This window comes from Agelaius phoeniceus, chromosome 3, assembly GCF_051311805.1.
Source record: "Agelaius phoeniceus isolate bAgePho1 chromosome 3, bAgePho1.hap1, whole genome shotgun sequence".
NCBI classification, from domain to species: domain Eukaryota; kingdom Metazoa; phylum Chordata; class Aves; order Passeriformes; family Icteridae; genus Agelaius; species Agelaius phoeniceus.
Window position 1 is genome coordinate 54,247,164 of NC_135267.1, and position 14,827 is coordinate 54,261,990.

A 14,827-nucleotide genomic window follows, 5' to 3' on the forward strand; every position below is an offset into this window, starting at 1 on the left:
CTGTTTAGGCACTTTTAGCACCTCATTAATTACTAACTGCAACAAAGTCATGCTGTTTTGCAACTCTATTGCCTTTGTTAAGAAATCTCAATCCTGTGTTAGAATGTGAAAGGGGACTGTTATCTACCATATGCCCTGCTTGACTCCATGGTACAAAATTAGCTTTCTAGTTCCTGAAAAACATATACTTGTGCTCCTTGAATGCATACTCCATGGTTAAACAGCCTGGCTTCCGATAAATGGTCTGCCAGTACCAATTGTAGAAGCTACTGCCCCAGATAAAACCCCTTCTTAACTCCACACGAGATAAATAAATATTTTATCCAGGAATACGCCATTTCTTAACAATGTCCTTAAAAGGTCTTAATAACATCCTTAATAAGCCCTGCTGCAAAGTGCTACCCTAGATGCCTTTCCATGAGTCTGTGGTTACTAAAACCCTCTCAAACAGTTAACTATTAAAGATAAGACTCTAACAGATTAGGCAGTTGGAGATATTATTTCACTCTTAGATGGAAGGTCGGTGGGACAACGTAGTTTAAGGACAATGAAAGTCTTCCTTGCGATGCTCTGAATGTTATCAGTGTATGTAAACTCTGCAGGCACATTAAGGCAGATTGGTACAAGAGGTTTGCTCCAAAAGGAATTTTGATAGCTGTGCAGAAAGCTGTGATTTAAGAATCATCTTCAGCAGCAGCTGAAGCTGGAAGAACCTAATTAAATTCACAATGTCCTTCCTTGTTTGGGGTGAATGCTCCTCCGAGTACAGCTCCTGCAGAGACCCAGAGCCAGCACAGGCAGGACTCTTGTGTGAGCAGATTGTGGGCCAAACAGAGCTAAATTCACTGAGGAGCTAGACCCAGCTACCAATGGAACCAGGCCCATCCCATCAAGCAGCGTGTAAAATCTTGTTTACAAAACAGGGACAGAAAAATACAAATGGTAACAATAGTGACTTTTCTTAGTGGTTAGGGCATATGCAGCCAGAAGACACCAGTTTCTGCTAATAAATTTCCACATAATGTGAAATGTGCAAGCATACTTTCAAAAAAGAGACAGAAAATAAGATTTCCCTTCATGGGCCTTAAAATAATTTCCTTCTTATCATCTGACACTAAGAATGTTTATGGTGGCACAGATGCAGTAAAGCAGCCTGTGAAGCAACCTCGGCCAAAGAATCACACAGCTGAGAGCTCAGGGTGTGGGGTGCAATTGCACCCGGAATCACACTCCCATGGAAGGTACTCATGCAGCATGGGTCCACATAGTGGCCAAGTTTCATTGCAATTGGGCTAAAGGAAACTCTAGAAAAAGAAAAAACTGACTTTTTTTTTTTTTTTTTAAGAAAGGATCTTAATTCTCCCCCCCTCCCCCCATGAGAGGAGGCTGTGCAGAAAATCCTAGCTGGTCTGAGTGTTTCCTTATTGCTCCTGCTTGCTCTCAATTCAGGATGAATGTTGATTCTGGTAACAGGTTGGAAGGAACACCTATTGCCACCATTTATTTGGAGAGTTTACACTGAATGTTGGATGTCACTTGCAAAGTCTCACCAGGTACGATTTGCTGCTCCTAAATTGAAAATGTTACCCTATTTCATGAGATCTTAGCTTTCAAGTTGTAGCTGTCTGATGGCTGATTTGTAATTTGTTCAATGTAGTAGATGTAGATATTAGCTTAGCAGAAGATCCACATCACTAAATCCTTGTTGTTCAAAGAGCAGTCATCAGCCTCATGCAAAAAGAGAACTAAGTTCAGAAGTAAAACACGATGTGATTCTTTCCATTTGTGAATAGAGGTCAGAAATATGCTGGAAGGTACACAAAAAGGGTAAGGCTCTCACTAGGGAAGGTCTGTACTTCTCTTCAGAGAAGTACAAGGGCTTTTTTCAGCCCTGATGAACTGAATGCAAAATATGAACTGATGCAACATGTTCAATTGCTTCAAACTCTCCAGACATAGTGATGGATATCAAGCTTGAGGTTAAAAGTCCTTCTGAAGAGTCCCATGTCACCAGTGCACCAGAGTCAGGCAGAGAATAAATATTCTTCAGGACTACCATTTTGCCATTTTCCAGAGTTTCACTTTACTTATTTCACTTGAAATAAGCAACAAGAGCATTTGGGTACAGAAGTGTTCCAGACTGCTCAGCACTATCTCCCTAATACTGAAACATCCCACAGAATAAGTATCAGTGACACATTTACTGATGTTTAGTGAAGGACAGGGCAGGGTAAGCCATGGTTGTATGCTCTGTTCCTCATGCTGTGACAGTGGCTGCCCGGTTCCTCAGCTACACCTCCTACAGCTCTGTAATACCTCTTATGGCTTCAGGCCACTGGAGCTGAGCTGCTTCAGTGTATCCTGGCAATGGGATGGCATTGCTGAGGACAGCTGAACTGCAGCACATGAGCTCTATCAAGACTGTGCACCACTGTCCTTCCTCATGCCCACCTGTTCCTCTGAGTGAACACCAGGCAACCTGCCCGTCACCCACGCCGTGCGCTGAGTGAGCACACACACAGAGAAATGGGCTTGTTCCTTGTCCCTGCCTTTCCGAGGAACCTTACATTTGTAATCTCACCTACGGGACTGAGATTGCTTCACTGACCTATTTGAGACACTCCCTGTCCTTACTGTTTTACATGTCAGGTTTTTTAATTTCCTTATGGTGTACCAAACCAGGAAACTGAATATGCTGAAAAAAGCCTTTTTTGTGTTTCATTTTTCAGCCAGATATTTCCCAAACCCTTGGACCAACAGAGCCCAGGAAGTGGGAATGAGCAAGTCACTTGGGCAAGTGTGGAATCTACTTAGATGGACATTAACACCAAAGAAATTCACAGGAAACTGCCAAAGTGAGAAAACAGCTCCTCCCAAGTACTGAAATCATAGAGAAATCAATGCCTAGACAAATGGATGTGTCAGACAGCAGTGAACCTTTGTTGCTGGTTACTCACATCCTCCAGCTTTACCCAGTGATAGTTCCACCCTATGGGCTGTCACCACAGGAGAAGCAGACTTGGGCAAAATGATGCATGAATTTAAGCCAATACAGTTATTCTAGTATTGCCTTCTGGGTGGTTAAAGCCTACACCAAAAGTTTTGGGGTTTCTTTCAATTTAACATACATTAGAAAAACATTTATGTTAATTGCTTCAGTTCTAGAATGAGTATTTGCACCCAAAATACACAGATACTTCCATGGCAATGCTGAGACTTTTTCTTGCAGACACAGTTGCTCTAGGCACAGATTCTGCAAACACAGAACAAAAAGTTGGTCTGCATCCCAAGAGTTTTACAATTGGATCGCAAGTCCAAGAGAAGACCAACTGATAGATGAATACAGGGAAACAATGACTTAGCACAGTTTGATCATCCTCGTATTAACTGCTAAAACTTCCTCTGTGCCAAAAACTTCTCATTTTGAGGCCTTCCTGTTGGGCTTTCTTAACTGAACTGCATCTGGAAGGTTTGTGCTGCAAAATTTGTTTGTATGCTTTTCCCACAAATACGCATACAATAAAACAACAATTCATCCCTCCTCCAGTGTGATCCCAAAGACCAGATCCAAACCTCTCTCAGAGTGATAAAAGGTCAAGCTGACAGCAGCAGGCTTTGGACCTGACCCAGACAGAGGGGTAGTCCAGATCGACATGCTAATTTAGGACCTGATCCTGTAAACTTTGATTACACTGGGATTTTATTACAATGACAGAATTGCACAAGTCGGAGATGGGAAAAATCAATTAGGTCATCTAGTCTATTTGTTGCCAGTGTAGGATTGTTCTCTGCTGCACATGTTGTTAGTGTTCTGCCATTAGATATTTTAAATATCTGAAACATAAAGACATTACTAAGAATATTGGGACTGGATTTTTCGGAATCAGTTTATTTTTAAAAAGTATACTTAAGTTCAGCTTGTGAGTAAAGCATTTTTCATCACTCACTTTTTTCAGTATACTTAGACTATTCAAGTACAATCTTCTGTTTGTGATATTAACAGCTTTTGAGAATACTCATGATGTTACAGGAGATTAACCTCCTAAATTGAACATGACTAAATAACAAATGGGTTATGTTAGGAAACACAGAGAGAAGTAACAACTGTCAGATTGGGAAATATGGAAAAGACACACACACAGAAACACAAATACTTACATCTATGTGTGTGTAACTGTGTGTGTGTATGTGGGTGGCTGGGTTCTGGGTAATTTCTTATATATTGGTGTCTTTCTGTGTGCTTTGCCAACTGTGCTTGCCCTTAGTTAGCACAGGAAAAGAGAAATCTGGAGCAAAGACTGTCATGATTTGGGGTCCTGTGTGGTGCCAAGAATATTGTGGGTGTTTAACAAATAGTAGATGCGTCGAGTTGTGCAACTGTTACTCAGGACTCCTGCTCCAGTCCTCCAACCCTTCTCCCTTCTCAGACATTACTGACCCAGATCTGTGGGGAAGCTGCTACCAGAAATGAATCCTTGGTGGTGGAGTCTGACCTCTGCCATCTACACCCTGATCAGTACCTGAAAAATAAGAATATGTATCAGACACAGTATGCTTCGTTTTCAAGTTATATATCAGAAGCAATCCTTTATTCCTTTACTGTGTTTCCCAAGTTGAAAAGGCAAATTACTGACTCTTTTGTTCACTTACACAAACTATTTCCAGTCTAGAGAAGAATGACAAAGGGTGAGCATTCAGCTGTCCTGTTCACATGGCTAGTTTTTATGACTAGAGTGCCATTTTAAGCAAACACAATATCAGCTAATAATTGAATATTAATATTTTATTTGCAATATAATCTGAGGATCCTGAGGCCACCTTTTTCTCTAATACAATGTATTAGCTATTTGGAAAACTGAAATCAAGATTTTCTAGCCATGGGATTTTGCATGGGATGGGCAGGAATTACAATAGTGAAAACACCACACACTATTACTCTTTGACGAAAGGATTACACTCCTTAAAAAAAGAAAAAAAAATCCAAACCACAGCAAAACAATACCTAGTTGATTTTACAGACTCCTGCTGCTGGCTTCATTGCAGCTCCGTAAAACAGACGTATTTGACTTTCCGGCAGCACAGAGACCATCAGCCATTCTTTCCCTCCCCACCCTCTTTAATAAACCCCAAAACAGAGCGGCGCGTTGAACCACCCTGGGAACTGTTTCCGATTCATCTGTTTCGCTTGCAAGGAGAGCACACTGCATCCAGCTCCCTCCCAGTGTGTGCTGCTGCTGCTCCTCACATCTCCCAGCCTGGTGAAGGGAGGCTTCTTGTGTGCTGCATCTCCCCAAAACTGATTGTCCACCTAGTGCAGGCCCAGGCACAGCTGTGCAGCCCTGCGCAGCCCAGCCCGCTCGCTGGCTCTGCCTCCCCAGGGCTGATGTCAGCCTGAACTTTGCCGCTGATATCTCATCCATCGGGATGAGCGACATAAACAGAGAATTGCACGCCAGAGTTTTGCTCTGGAACAAGCTCCTTCCACACATTTCAACAATATAAATCTTCCCCTTTTATCGCAGAACGGCAGTAACTGTTTATGGGTTCAGCTTGTTATTGTTGTTGGGTGGTTTTCTTCCCCCCTAATGGGGCTGGTTTGTGGAGGCAACCAGGCTCCTGGCGTCCTCTCACCCTGCCGCTTTTTGGATCCTGTCTTGAGTCAAGGCACAGCTTTTGTTTTTTCCTCGGTCTATGTCTCTGCCCCTCTTCCACAGCCAATAAACCACCTCTCCCCCCCGCTGCTGGTCACTCATGCATGCCCTGCCCTACTGCTTGGCCCTGAGTTGGTGCACACTCCACAAGTCGGTTCTGCTGAGGCTCTTGGGTGACCCAAGCAGTCCCCGGGGCTCTCTCCCAACACATCTGTCCCACGCATCTCTGCTGGAGCGAGGACACAGCGAAGGGAAGAGGCTGGAGAGACAGTGAGCAGAGTTTCTCAGTCGTGCTTTGTCAGAGCAAGGAGAGGGAGTTGCACTCCCCATTTGTTTAATGTTTTCCTTATGTTTCTCTCGGAGCGTTTATTTTTTGACATGCTTTCTCTGCCCACTGGTGCTAATGCTGCTCGAGTGAGTTGACTGGCTAGCTGCAGGTTGGCTCAAATACATGTCCCATCCTTTCTCCACTGCCTTGTTTATTTATGCCACTCGCCTGGCTTGCTCAGCTATTTATACGTACACACTAGCACACAAGGAGTTTCAACCTCCAACGGAACGAAACATCGAGACAAATGCACTTTCTACATGTCAGGGTAGCCCCTAGTTTTGTCTGCTGAATGATTTTTATTTTATGCCTCTCTGGCAATCCCACCCCATCCGGCTCAAGTATCCTGGATTAGAAAGACTTTCCCCAGAGTCCTTTTCAAAGGGAGCCTCCCACAGACCTTTAAATCCCCCACATTTTATGGTGCCGATATTTAACAGCTCTGAGAGGGACAGCGGGGGGAGAGAGTGGGGAAAACAGTTACAAATAAGAGTGGCCGCTCCTCACACCATTGAGGTTCTTGATGCGATCAGCGCCGCTTTACAGGGCTTACTCTCTCATCCCAGCGATAGGCACCCGAGATAAGAAGGCAAGCGAGAGGGGGCTCAGTGAAGTCGCCAGTTTTACCTTGAATCAACCTCACACTCCCTCTGTAGCCTTCCCCTTCACCCCAAAAGGAAACTCTTGCAGGAGAAAAGAAACGCGATACCCTTCTGTCAAACAGGCTGCCTCGCTTCACCGAGGTGCAGACGAGCTGTGCCCTTGCTGCCGGCGCTCTGCTGAGGCTCCCGGCGGTCCCGGGGCGAGAGGCTGCTGTGCTCACCCCGGGCTCACGGCTCCGCTCGACCCCGGCCCGGGGCCAGCCCCGTGTGTCGCCTGCCGTCCCCCGGCCGTGGGGACGGTCCCCGACCCCGGCAGGACACGCGGGTTTGCTCTGCTCCTTCCCACCGGAGAAGCCACCCCGGAAAACCCCTGCCCAGTGGGGAAAGGCCACAACGGAGAAAAAAAATCCCGAGAGGCAGGAGACCCCGCAGCGCCCCACTCCCATCTCCCCACCTTCACTGCGAGCCGGGATGTAAGGGGCAAACTCGGGGAAGAGAGGGTGCCGCGCCGTGTGCCCCTCCGCAGGGAAGGGCTGAGCACCCCGCCCCGTCCCCCCGGCGAGTGGGGGCGCCCCTCCCCACGGCGGGGCCGGGGCGCGGGGGGCAGCGACATCTCCGCCGTGACCCCGGCGAGGCCGGCGGCGGAGGGGAGGCGAGCGGAGACCTGCGGGAGGGGGCTGCCGGCGCGGGCCCCGCTGCCGGAGGATGCTCGGGCGCCGCTGCCCCGAGGGGGCTCTGCCGGGAGCGGGGAGCCTCCTCCCGCCGTGCCGGGGCGCTGGGGCTCGCCTCCTCCCGGCGCGCCCCGCCCCGGGGCCTCTCCCCCGGGGCCCCGCTGAGGAGCAGCTCCCGCATGAAGCCCGGGGGCTCCTGGTCGGCGGGCGGGAGAGCCGGGGGGGCCCGGCCCACCTGCGCCCGGCGGCTGGCGGTGCCCGCGGCGCAGAGCGCGGCTGCTCCGGATCGGCGGCGGCGGGGCTGGGTCCTCCCTCTGCCCCCCCGCCGCTCCCGCCCTCGCACACTCCTCTCCCACCGCCATCCATCCATCCGTCCTGTCGGCACCTCGCCCGCCCGGCGCACACACGGGCGCGCACAGCCGCACGCACCCCGGCACCCTCACAACATGCTGCCGGCCGCCGGCCCGGCATGGACCCCGGCGGCGGCTGCTCGGCTCCTCTGCGCTGCTGACTGCCCTCTGAGGTTTGCGGCAGGTAGCGGGGCAGACTGCTGGAAAGTGCAATAGGAAAAGCGAAGGGGAAGGGAAAGGAAAAAAAAAAAAAAAAAAAAAGGAAGAAAAAAAAAAAGGCAAAAGACATCAAGCCGGCCAAGCCCAGCTTTGGATCTCAGTGCAGGTATTTCTGCTGCTGTGTTCATCCCTTGCCGCCTACCACCCCGGTTTATTATTTCTTTTTTTAAGGAAAGAAAAAAAGGACGAAAAGGAGAAGTCGAACTCTCAAAGGGTTACTATGCAATTGCGACTGATTTCTTGGTTTTTTATCACTTTGAACTTTATGGAATACATTGGCAGCCAGCACGCCTCCAGGGTACGGCGACAGGGAAGAAGTAAGTGCGAAGAGATTTATACTTTGAAAACTTCTGGTTCCTCTCGTTGTGCTGTTCACCTGTCCGGGGGGTTCCGTGCCCCCGGTGCCCGGGCGAGCGCGCTGGGAACTAAATCCCGCGTCAGCAGCACGGCCGAGCGGATTTGCAGGCAGTTTCATTCAACTGAAGGGATGAAAGAGATTTTTGACCTCTCTCTGCTCTTCTTTCTCACCTCACCGGGATGAGCAGCGCGGGCTCTGGGAAGACCTGCGTCTGGTGCTTTACATTTTAATTTCTGGTGAAAGGGAACGTCCTTTCTTAGGTCCCTCTTTCTGAAGGGAAGGGGCGATGACACGACAGGTAACTTCTTGCCGGTATGCCCTAAGCGCCTTTCTCCATCCCGGTCAGGAAGCCCCCTTCCCAAGAGCGGGCAGTACGGATTATCGCTATAGGTTAAGCCTGGGCGCCCGGCAATGCAGAGGGGGGCTGGGGATGTCGCGGCTCTGTCCGGCCCGTTGGCTTTCAGCCTCCGCTGGCCACTAGTCACCCACTGCCACCGTCCTGGGACCGTGGCCCCTGAATTTTTTAAATTTTTAAAAATTTTTAGATTTTAATCCCATGGGATGAGGCGAGTCCATCCCTTCTGATTTAACCGGCGCCGGTCCATCTCCGCCCGGGTCCGGGGCAGAGGCAGGCGGGGGCCGGGAGGGCGAGGTGTAGCGCCCAGGGTGCTGGCAAAAGCTGCCTGCCCCCCGTGAGTGTTAGAAAGGAGAGCCCCCCGTCATCGGGGAAGAGAGAACAGGGAGGCAGCAGCGAGTCGCCCCCTCGGGAAGTCGCTGTCCAGGTCGCGGGGCGCTGCCACGGTCAGGCGGTCTCTGGCTCCGGCGTGGGGGTGCGGTGTGGGCTCGAATCCGCGGTGTCACCTCCGGCAGTGCCGCCGGCCGGAGCCCTGCCGTGACCCTGCCGCAAGGAGCCGTGGATGAGGCGGGATGCGGCGGCGGAGGCCGGCGGGACGTGCCCCCGACCCGGCCTCGCCACCCCGCCTGAATGGGACCCGCCGCTGTTTCGGGAGAGGAGGCGTTTTCTGCGCACCCACCGCGGAGGGGCTGCTCATGCCTGTCCGCTCCCCCTGACAGCTGCAGACACCGAGGAAATGTCATAAAACACAGCCCCCTGCACTTCATCAGCAAGAAGTAACTGAGTTACTTCCTCAGGGAGGGGAGGTACTGTTATTTTAATTTTCTCCTGCTCAGCCTTCGCTCCCTTGCCCTGCTTGGCACGGCTGGCCCTTGAAAGCCTCCTTTGTATGGTTTGCCTCCTGCAAACAAGTTTTGATTCACCTAAAGTGCCCCTAAAGCGGAGCTGCGGACGAGAGGGACCGGGACTCCAGCCCTCCGATCCCCACGGCCTCACAGCGAGGGAGCACTAAGGGCTAAGTAAAACATGTCAGGGCATCCGGTTTATTATCCTTGGCAAGGGAGGGCTCCGCAGCCTCCATCACCTCCCACCCACTCCTTTAACCCCTGGCGACCGCGGGCCCGCAAGCTGCGGCTGCCCCCCACCCTCAGCCGTAGGGCTGCCCCACGGGCTCGGCAGAGGCTCAGCCCGGGGCTGGGGGCACGGCAGGGCTCGGGGGGCAGCGCGGGGCCCCCTCCTCCCGAACTCGCTCCGGCAGGCACCTGGAGCGCGGCGCGCCGGGCCAGCGCCGGGCCGGCGGCGACCTCTGCTGTCCCGTGCCGCGGCGGGCAGCCCGCGGCTGCAGGTGCTCGGCTCCCGCCGCACGGCTCGGCTCGGCTCGGCTCGGCACGGAGCTGCCCCGCTCTCGGCGGGAGAAGGCAGGGCTGCCTCCTGCCCCCGGCCGCCGCCTCCGAGCGGCGGGGCAGAGGCGCCGGGCTCTTCCCGGAGAGCGCCGTCCCACCTCGCTCGTCCTCAGGCAACCTGCACAGCGGGACAGCTTTCGGGCAATTGGGCGGAAGGGTTGGCCGCGAACATTTAGCTGGTTGGTACACCGTGGAGAAGGTACTGAGCACTTGCTCGAAGTTTTTATGACAAAGTTTTTATGGTTGAAGTGTAGGAGTTAAGATAAATTCAGAGCAGAACAAGTGGCTGGAAAACCACAGCTAGAGGGTCAGAATGGGAATATGGCTCGTTATTTTGGCAGCGAAGGCAAAAAGCCTTTCAGAACACCTCACCTGGATGTGCTATGCATCATCTAGTGGCCGAGGTCTTCAAGTCCAGCTGGTTGCAAAACACGATTTGGTATAAATAGTGGTTACTTAGCTTGAAGGAAAGAATTAGAGAGTGAGTGTTTATGAAAGATTATAAAAGTGGTTATGATCACTTGCACGAATCACTTTGGCTTTAAAAACCTATGAATCGCTGTTAGTGAATAGTGCAACTTTATTATAATTATAGTGTGCAGATAAAGACGGCACCTGCCAAATTAATCTACTCCGTGGAAGACTTTCCCTGGATTTCTGTTTCTTTTGCTGAGATAGTCTCCGTTAGTCACAAATCATAAGCACATTTCTAGGGAAATATTTTAAAATTTCTCTTTAACCTGCTTATTTTTAAATATAATACAAATAAGTTCCCATCAAGCAGTCAGTGAGCCCACGTTACTTTGTTTTGGTTATTATCAGAGTCCTCCACTCCATGTATTATATTGCAGACTTACATATTTTAAAGTAATTATAAAATCTGAACTGGCTAATTCAGAATATACCATGCCAGAGTCCCAGCTGGTATAAATTGAAGTTCATTTGTTAAATTATCCCATCAGAAGGATCTGGTCCTGAAGCATTACTTATTTTGTACCTATTGCCAAAGTATCCTTCCTATGAGAAATATCTAGTTCGCAATCCTTTTGCTCTCCAAACTCCTACTGAATTTTCTAGCTGGGGAGTCCTGAGTTTCTGTCCCGTGATCAGTAGTAAAGATATAGTCAGCTGCGGAGAGATAAAACTCCTCTGAAGTCAACAACAAAGTGCAGACAGATGATTGGGTCCAGAATTAGACATAGAACACAATAAAAGTTAAAAGCAAACATACCACTAGCAGAGAAATTTGTGGTTTTATTCTGATAAGAGCAATCAAGATTAACAAAGTTGCTAGTTTGAGTCTTACAAGACAGAGTAATATGCAGCTGAGTATAGACTAGCGTACCAATAAATAAGAATTTCTGTGTATTGGCCAGTGATTGCAGTTTGCTTAGAAAAAAAAGGATGATCAAGTCAATAGCTCCAAAATATTTTGGCTCTGCAGACTACTACCAACCCCCAAAACTTAGTACTGACAGTTATGTACATCTCTCACTGACCTTCTAGTAGACGGAAATGAAGTATTATTTGCTGCGGGTCTGTGAGTGACCGGCAGACCATTTGCCATGGCCCTGTGGACTAGCAGTGAGCCATGGACTAAACTTGGAAATCCAGAATAAGTAAACTGATAGAAAGTTCTGTATTTCTACTACACTCCTACATTTGTGGCTAAAATAATATGTATGACTTTATGGAAATGCAATTTGGATGTAGAGCTCCCGTGATTATTGGTAGCCCATCAAATTGTCTCCTGCCTTTCACTACAATAGCACGTCCAGGATACCCAGTGCTCCTTCCTTCCTTCCTTCCTTCCTTCCTTCCTTCCTTCCTTCCTTCCTTCCTGCCTTCCTGCCTTCCTGCCTTCCTGCCTTCCTGCCTTCCCTCCTGCCTGCCTTCCATTGCTCCTCTGTCCATTCCTCTGCTGATGTGGGACTGCAGGTCTTCCAGCATCTACTTCTGGTCACAATTGCTAGTGGAGTGCTCCAGTCTGCAAACACTCTGCATCTCTGGTTTGGTTTGCATACAACTACTTACAAACTCAAAATTAGGGAGGCTTTTAACAGCCCATTTGTATAGATAGCTATATAAATTGAAACAAACCGGGAAAATATTGACAAAACACCAACTGGTGAAATTATTTCTTCAGTCTTTTTATACTCTTGAGGAGGGTGTAATTCACATGGAGGTAGAATGTCAGCAAGAAAAAAGGAATTAAATTACTAATTAAAATAAGACTTCATTGTAGAAACAATTCTTTTAATAGTTCACCACCTATATATATTATAGATATCTACACGTATGTTCAGGGTTTGCACATCACAGATGGCAGTACTACAGAGTTCGTATGTAATATAGATATTGTCACTAATTTTTAAAAATAGAAATAATTTTGTATCTTGGTGTAACAGTTTTAAGCAGAAGTTAGCCAGGCAAGCAGCCATCAAGCAGCACCCCTTGGGCAGGATTGAATTACTGTTAGTTCTCTTTCAAAGTGTTTGTATGCTGCTGATAATTTTTTCTCTAATCCCTTCATATTAGCACTGTGAGGGTAAATACTTTGATAGCAACAAGTATGTCCTTTTCTTTTTTCCAATGAAACAATATTTTTCGTTTTTTGGATGAGAATCTGCCCATTTAAAATTCCTATTGCAGTCATTGGAAACAGAAGCTGTTCCATCGTGTTGTTGTAAACTGTGAACATATCTCATTGTCGAGATATCTTAAAAAATTAAATATCAGAAAATCACTACCAATCTCTGAAAGCTTTTGAAGTGTGATAAGGATGGACTGCTTGTGTTATTTTTAAAAAAATAACTTGGTATATATGTAAAATCTGTGCCTGATCATACCAGCACATGTGGAATGATAAGTGTTGTTATCCCCAGAGACTAAAGGACATTGCTGAGCAGTTCCCATTTCATACCTGATATCTAAAAGGGTGATAATTTTAATTTTTTTTCTATAACCCGCTGAAGACATTTCTTATACTAGATAAAATTCATGTTAGACTTTAAATATATGTTACTACAACTTCTCAAAGATAATGATGTAGGATGGTATACCTGAAAATACATGAAAAGTCCTATTTCTCTCTGCAAAGAGAATAAAATATTGCTATTATTAGTAAGAAGGTTTTAGAGCTTGAACATGCCTCCTTTACTTTCAGTGGAGAAAATCCTATGGACTATGCTGCAGCTGTAGTGAGCTTTTTTCTGCAGGACCTCAGGATACATTTTGAATTTGGAAGAAATCCCATACTAAAATACTTGCAAAATTGCATGATTCCAAAATGTAAAGCCCCTAAAGAGGCTGAAACAATGACTCTTACCTTTCAAAACTATCATACTTAAGTTGCTTGGGAGGCAGTCTCTTTCTTAATCATATGAAAAGTATCATTATTTTACTACTTCCACCAATTGAGCCAACTGAAGCCAAACAAGTTAACTGAGACTAATTTCTTCTTTTGAGCTTTGCCTTTAACATACCAAGCCTTTGCCAATCCCCATTCTGCTGTTTCTTCTTGCTATAAATTTTTCACTGGAGACTATGGAAGTTACACCTGATAAAATCTGAGCTAGAACTCAAAAAACAGACTTACTCATTTTCTCTTGCTTAGCATGCTCGTTTTGCTCTCTGGTTTGCAGAGCAAGTGTAGTGGCTGCACCACTGCACTTTATCGCTAACATTAGCAAGCTGTCTGTCATTTCATACTCAATCATTTATAGACAGTGACTACTAGCAACACTCCTCCATTAAAACTATGATGTTCTCAAGAACGAATTTTCCCCTGCAGTGAATTGTCCCTTTTGTTAGAAATTAAAGTAGAAGTTGCGAAAGCTTGGTGGAGGAGATATAAAAGCTAATAAAAAAATATTTTTGTCTCACTTCTAATTTTGGAGTCTGAACGACTCAAAATCACTTTGCCAATGTTTTTACCAAAATAATTCTGAACAAAGCAATCTTATCAGATGACAAAAGGCAGCTGAAACCATGCACATTTTTATACAAAACTGTCTGCTATTACCACAAACAATGCTTCAGAAGAAAGTACTCAGGGAACATTTATTCATGCAAAACGTGCTATGGCTCTCAAAAAAAAAAACCCAAAAAACATGAGAGCTGCAACTCTTTTATAAATAGTTGAATAACTGAGCTTTTGGTGACAGAAGAATCATTAAAATTAGGTGTTTTGTCATAATAAAATCCAACAGATTTTATTAATGAGTACTTTAACCTTATTTTTGTTGCTAGAACAGAGCAGTGCAATGAGCAATGCTTCTTAAGGAATGATTGTACTACGGTTGTCCGACAGCTGACTAATAAACATTTCTGTGTGTTTCAGTTTCCAGATTATGAGCTATCGACCTTGCATTTTAAAATGTTAGTGTTACTTACTCTTGTAAACAAATACAACAGCCACTGAAGTAAAGGAGCCACAAAACACATCTTGCTCCAGTGCTCCTAGGCAAGAATTCACCCATGGGGAATCAGAGCTGAACTGGGAGAGCCTTTGGCTGTGGCAGTGCCACTGAGCTCCTGGCAGCTTGAAGCAGCACCCCAGGCTTGCACTGATATTTTGGCTCCTTGGCTCCAAACAAGAGGAGGAAGAGCATAAAGGAATGCTTGTAGTAGTACTTTTAAATAAAAGTAAAACTCCAAACCACAGGTTTACACCAAGTTCTCACAGTGCTGCTATAAACTTTATACTTTCGAGCTTCTTAATGTGTGTCAGTATAGCATCCTGATAGGTTTCGTGTTTAAAATTGCAAGGTCCTCAACGGGATTTCAGACATTTAATATATTCTGCAGGGTAAAGAAGATTTTGAGGCACTGTAAAATGAAACAGGAGGTCATTGATAGATGTTGGGATAGTAACGATGTGTGATTCCT

The 14,827-nt window shown here is 47.0% G+C and overlaps 1 protein-coding gene across 1 annotated transcript in view; it reads left to right on the top strand.

The window, feature by feature from the left end:
* Positions 1–7,992: 7,992 nt before the first annotated feature.
* Positions 7,993–14,827, top strand: part of RSPO3 (R-spondin 3) — a 58,161-nt gene continuing 51,326 nt past the window's right edge. The window contains exon 1 of the mRNA XM_054630318.2: positions 7,993–8,138. Within this exon, the coding sequence (XP_054486293.1) occupies positions 8,042–8,138 (97 nt within the window). The 5' untranslated portion in view covers positions 7,993–8,041. The remainder of the gene's footprint in view (positions 8,139–14,827) is intronic.